Source organism: Stegastes partitus, unplaced genomic scaffold, assembly GCF_000690725.1.
Source record: "Stegastes partitus isolate 25-593 unplaced genomic scaffold, Stegastes_partitus-1.0.2 Scaffold2147, whole genome shotgun sequence".
NCBI classification, from domain to species: domain Eukaryota; kingdom Metazoa; phylum Chordata; class Actinopteri; family Pomacentridae; genus Stegastes; species Stegastes partitus.
Window position 1 is genome coordinate 3407 of NW_007579878.1, and position 6464 is coordinate 9870.

General features: G+C 42.7%; 2 protein-coding genes across 2 annotated transcripts; both read left to right on the forward strand.

The window, feature by feature from the left end:
• Window positions 1-723: 723 nt before the first annotated feature.
• Window positions 724-5451, forward strand: LOC103374109 (zinc finger protein 239-like). Its single transcript, XM_008304144.1, has 3 exons — window positions 724-1635; window positions 4759-4926; window positions 5263-5451. Exons 1-3 carry the CDS (start codon window positions 813-815, stop codon window positions 5364-5366), a joined length of 1095 nt encoding a protein of 364 aa, XP_008302366.1. The 5' UTR covers window positions 724-812; the 3' UTR covers window positions 5367-5451.
• On the forward strand, window positions 3420-4510 carry LOC103374111 (zinc finger protein 37-like; the record flags this gene model as incomplete). The annotated part of the gene is made up of 2 exons (XM_008304146.1): window positions 3420-4352; window positions 4496-4510. Coding segments are annotated over 2 exons (948 nt in total), but the record flags the coding sequence as incomplete, so codon positions are not given.
• Window positions 5452-6464: the final 1013 nt, after the last annotated feature.

A 6464-nucleotide genomic window follows, 5' to 3' on the forward strand; every position in this document is an offset into this window, starting at 1 on the left:
TGCTCTGATCTTTTTTGTTTTAACTCTTCGTAAAGTTCAAACTGAAAAGTAGCTGCCAAGCTGGAGAATAATTCTTCTTCCGGCTCTCGACGAAGGCGGACGCTTTTTCTCTTGCTCCCTCCCGGCCCTTATCTACCCTGCTTGCTACTCTTTGTCCTGTGCTGTCTTTGTCTGAATCTATCAGAGCCTCTCTCTGCATTTCACTCCGAAAACTCCAAAAACCTGAATCATGGATCTGATCAGCTGGTCTCTCAACGCAATTGATCAAATTTTCTCAACGAGAAGACTGGGCAAAGGAGAGCCCGCCTGCCCCGACGGAACATTTGCAGCGGGATACACGACGGAGGAGTGGAGGGTCGTGTGCCTCTCTATACTTTCAGTGGAGGATGTTGAAGACGTCTACATAATTGGGATCATGATAACAGGCTTCCTGCTGTTTGGAGCTTGTGGGTTCCTGCTTTATCGCAAAGTTCGGAAGACGGAGGCAGCAGTTTTGGCATTTGACAAGCTGCCCGTCATGGAGGGATTGCTTCGGGCTGTCAACTCTCAGACTCAAGCGATATGCGAACACAATCGCAAAATGGNTGTGTGTTTGCCTTTCATCACATCAGTAACCATTTTCTTGTGTCCCTTTGTCCCCAGAACTCCCACTGCACTATGTCTATCAGGAGGAGGAGGCTAATGCTGACCTACTTTGTAATCAGGAGAGGAACTCTGGTCTGCACCAGAGGGATCCAGACCACCTACAGATTAAAGAGGAACAGGAGGAACTCTACACCAGTCTGGACCAGGAGGACCCAGAATCCTCACAGATGAAAGGGGAACAGGAGGGACTCTGCACCAGTCTTGAAGGAGAGCTGTTTATGCAGAATCAGGAGCGTGATACCTTTATAGCAACTCCTACTTATAAGGAATGGGACCAAGGTGACACAGAACCAAACAGTTACCAGCTACTCTGTCACAACTTTTTTGTAGATGAGAGGTCAGATCAGGAAAGAAGCAAGCATGGAGACTTAGAACCAACTACAAATGCAGAGCTGAAGCAAACAACAACACATCACAAAAACAGCAGTCACAGTAACAATGTAGACAACACTCCCGTGGCTGAGAGTCACTGTGAAACTGACACAGGGAAAAAGACTTTCACATGTGAGGTCTGTGGAAAAGCCTTTAAAAATAGATACGACATGAAGAAACATTACAGCAGTCATACAGATGAGAAGCTGTTTGCTTGTAAGTCATGTGAGAAACGTTTCAGCAAAAGAGCTCAGCTAAAAGTCCACATGAGAACTCACACGGGTGAGAAGCCGTACTCTTGTACAACCTGCGGGAAAAGTTTCAGTGAGGGAGGTACTTTGACAGTCCATATGAGAACTCACACAGGTGAGAAGCCGTACATTTGTAACACATGTGGAAAAAGATTTTCTGAGAAATCAAAACATAAAAGGCACACAGCAATCCACAAAGAGGAAAAGCCATATTCTTGTGAAACTTGTGGGAAAAGTTTCTGTCGTCAGGATATCTTGGTGCTTCACATGAGAAGTCACACAGGTGAGAAGCCGTACTCGTGTAACACCTGCGGAAAAAGTTTCAGTAAAGGAGATAATTTGAAAGTCCACATGAGAACTCACACAGGTGAGAAGCCATACGTTTGTAACACATGCGGAAAAAGATCTTCTGACCTATCAGGACATAAAAAGCACATGGCAATCCACAAAGAGGAAAAGCCATATTCTTGTGGAACATGTGGGAAAAGTTTCTGTCGGCAGGATTACTTNCTCATACGAATGTTCAGCAATTGTTCAGTGTGTGCCCAGTTAATGAGTGACATCAGAAGTGGACTGGTGACAAAATAAATATATTTTCAGATTAAAACATTTTACAGATATCAAGTCTTGTATCACTGAAGATCAATGCAACATAACTAAGTTATGCAAAAACAGCTATTCATCAGCATGTATGGTGCATTAATAGCTGTGGCAACGCTGAACCAACAAAATAAGGAGAGGGGACCAAATCATTTGCTGGTGTGACCAACGAACAAAGTGGGTACCATTGGAAACGTTTTCACAGTTTGTTTGTTTTTGAACATCTAGACCACATTATACCAGGTACATACATGTAGTTGTAAACATACGTTTACATACATTTGTAAAGAACATATATGTCATGGCAGTTTTGAGTTCCCTATGGCTCCTGTAACTCTTAATTTTCTATAAGAAGTTTCTTTGTCCACGTGATCAGCAACAAACTTGAGCTGAGCTTTAAGGAGCCATTCTGGAGGGAGGGCTTCTTTCCAACATGGCAGCCTCTCAGCCCATGCTGATGTAAAATACACTTGACTGTGGACACTGACACATGTGTTCCAGCAGCTTCTAATTCATTGTAGACCTGCGTTTTAATCTCAGCAGTAGGTTCTTCCCCCCCCCCCCCCTGATGGTGGCAGTGACACAACTGTGCCATACTTACAAAACAATGTTTGCACAGAGGACTTTGGGATCTATAGCTGCTTTAAAATGGCACCAAGTGTGTTTCCTGACTTCTTCAAGTGAATGATTTGCTTTTTCAGATCTGTGATTTAAAATTTGCTTTCACCCAAAAAAAAAAAAAAAATAAGATTTTGGACCGCTGAGCAACAGTCCAATTCTTTTTGTCCTCCACCCAGGTAAGACACTTCTGACATTGTCTCTGGTTCAGGAGTGGCTTGATGTCAGAAATACGACAGTTTTGCTCCTTTCCTGAAGACCCCTGTGCTTAGTGACTCTTGTTGCACACCAGCACCAGTTCACTCCTCGTGAACCTCTCCCAAGTTCCTGAATCAACTTTTTTTTTTTTGACAATCCTCTTAAGGCTACAGTCATGCTTGTGCACCTTTTCATAGCACACTTTCCCTTTTCCAGTCAACTCTACGTTAACATGCTTTGGAACACTTAATTTCCTTTCCAGCAATTAACTTCTGGGGTCAGTCCTCCTTGTTGAGGGTGTTGATGCTCATCTTCTGGACAGGTGTCCAGTCAGCAGTCTCTCCCATTATTGTGGTTACATGTACTGAACTAGACCAAGAGATACATGGTATTGATACTGTTTGTACTGTAATTTGCAAAAAATTGAAATGAACTATTCTACTATTTGTCTTTTTTTTTTAAAAAAAGCTGGATTTCTGACTTTCATAAGCTATAAGCCAAAATAGTCAAAATTCAAACACAAAACTTGACATGTTTTACTTTACATGTAGTGAATATAGAATAATATCAAAGATGACCTTTTTGAGTTATTGGTAAAATTGATAGCGTGTCATACGAGATAAACCAGGTCCAACCTCAGCCTCTCAGCAACGTTTTAGCTGTTTCCTGAAGTTCCTATTCTGGCAGATGTGTGTTTGCCTTTCATCACATCAGTAACCATTTTCTTGTGTCCCTTTGTCCCCAGAACTCCCACTGCACTATGTCTATCAGGAGGAGGAGGCTCCTGCTGACCTGCTTCATGATCAGGAGAGGAACTCTGGTCTGCACCAGAAGGATCCAGACCATCGCCAGATAAAAGAGGAACAGGAGGATCTCTGCACCAGTCTGAACCAGGAGGACCCAGAGCCTCCACAGATGAAAGAGGACCAAGAGGAACTCTGCACCAGTCTGGACCAGGAGGACCCAGAGCTTCCACAGATGAAAGAGGAACAAGAGGAACTCTGCACCAGTCTGGACCAGGAGGACCCAGAGCTTCCACAGATTAAAGAAGAACAAGAGGAACTCTGCACCAGTGTGGACCAGGAGGACCCAGAGTCTCCACAGATGAAAGAGGAACAAGAGGAACTCTGCACCAGTGTGGACCAGGAGAACTCAGAATCCTCACAGATTAAAGAGGAACAGGAGGAACTCTGCACCAGTCTTGAAGGACAGCTGCTTGTGCAGAATCAGGAGAGTGATACCTTTATAGCAACTCCTACTTATAAAGAAAGGGACCACAGTGACACAGAACCAAACAGTTACCAGCTACTCTGTCACAACTATTTCGTAGCTGAGAGGTCAGATCAGGAAAGAAGCAAGCATGCAGACTTAGAACCAACTACAAATGCAAAGCTGAAGCAAACAAAGACACATCACAGAAACAGCAGTCACAGTCACAATATAGACAACACTCCCATGGCTGAGAGTCACTGTGAAACTGACACAGGGAAAAAGACTTTAACATGTGAAGTCTGTGGAAAAGCCTTTAAAAATAGACACAGCTTGAAGAAACATTACAGCAGTCATACAGATGAGAAGCTGTTTGCTTGTAAGGCGTGTGAGAAAAGTTTCAGGGATAGAGCTCACCTAAAAGTCCACATGAGAACTCACACAGGTGAGAAGCCATATGTTTGTAACACATGTGGAAAAAGATTTTCTGACACATCAGCACATAAAAGGCACATAGCAATCCACAAAGAGGAAAAGCCATATTCTTGCGGAACATGTGGGAAAAGTTTTTGTCGTCATGATAACTTGGTGTTTCACATGAGAACTCACACAGATGAGAAACCGTACCCATGTAGCAATTGTGGGAGACGATTTAGCTTCAGATCGTATTTGAAAGTCCACATGAGAACTCACACAGGTGAGATGCCTTACCTTTGTAACACCTGTGGAAAAAGATTTACTGTGTTATCGCGGCTTAAAAATCATATGACAATCCACACAGGTGTGAAGCCGCATTCTTGTACAACATGTGGGAAAAGTTTCTGTCGTCAGGATAAGTTGGTGCGTCACATGAGAATTCACACAGGTGAGAAGCCGTACGTTTGTAACACATGTGGGAAAAGATTTTCTGACACATCAACACATAAAAGGCACACAGCAATCCACAACGAGGAAAAGCCGTATAACTGCAAAACCTGCGGAAAAAGTTTCAGTCGAGGAAGTAGTTTGAAAATCCACATGAGAACTCACACAGGTGAGATGCCTTACCTTTGTAGCACCTGTGGAAATAGATTTGCTCTCTTATCACAGCTTAAAAATCATATGACAATTCACACAGGTGTGAAGCCGCATTCTTGTACAACATGTGAGAAAAGTTTCTTTCGTCACGCTAACTTGGTGCTTCACATGAGAACTCACACAGATGAGAAGCCATATGTTTGTAACACATGTGGAAAAAGATTTTCTGACACATCAAAACTTAAAAGGCACACAGCAATCCACAAAGGGGAAAAGCCATATTCTTGTGGAACATGTGGGAAAAGTTTCTGTCGTCAGGATAACTTGGTGCTTCACATGAGAACTCACACAGGGGAGAAGCCGTTCTCTTGTAAAACCTGCGGAAAAAGTTTCAGTAAAGGAAGTAGTTTGAAAGTCCACATGAGAACTCACACAGGTGAGAAGTCGTCATCCTGAAACATCTGTCAAAAAAAGCTATTTAAACAGGTTAAAAGTTTTAAATCAGCTTCCGACTGTGCCTCAACAATAATTGTGAGGAAATATGTCAGCAGTCCTTGATGATTAGACCAGATGGAGTCTGGACTCTGGTGGTGGTGGAGCTGGGCGAACATCCAGGCTGAACATCTGGATAAATGTAGTATTGGTATAGGCTGCTATAGTTTTGGTATCCTCCTTCAGCCTTCATCAGCGTAGCAGTGATGTGAAATATTGTGAAGCTCTTTGGAACATTTTCACATCCTGCTGGAAGAACATGGTTGATCATGTGTGAACATACTGCTGGAGTCCAAACAGCTCCAGTGCTGCTGTCTTTAAAGTAAAAGGAGACAAAGAAATGCTGAGGCATTATAACAGTAGGACACAGCAGAGTGTGTCATTGCAACAGAAGAGATCTGCACATAAACCTCCTTTGTTTGTTTGTCCTGTTTCAAAGACAGACAGCTGAGGAGATGAAGTGGACTTCTGTTGGTACCTGTAGAGGTAGTTGATACAGTCAAGACAGTCATAGTGTTTCGTTCCACAGCCATCATTACATTTTTAAATGTCATTCATCTCATTTCTTCATCAGCAAAATGTCACATACATAGCAGCAAATTCGCCAAACAGAAATCACCTTTACTGATTTAATGTGATTAAAAATGTGATCTCCACGGGCTGTAATGTTGTACAGGTCAAACTGTGTGAAAACTACAGCCATATGTCATGAACTTAATCTGTCATCTGTTTGTTCGTCATCAGTGATTTATTTCTTGATGTGTTATTGGAAATGGTGAATTTGGTTTAAGCTCCACATTGATTGTAAATAAACTTTAAACAACTGTCTGCAGCTCCATGAGTGCTTTGTGAAATGTTTTAAGTGTAATTAAACAGATTAACATTTACAACTTGTTAAATAATGACTTTAACACCGAGGAGCCCCAGCAAAGGTGTTTTGTTTTGAAGCAACACACAATTGGTTTTACTGGTAGTAGCTCCCCCCGTCGAACTGCCACCTTGTCCCCCGCAGCCTCGGCCCCTGCTCTCGTGTCTCTCTTTCTCTCTCTCTGTGTCTCTTGC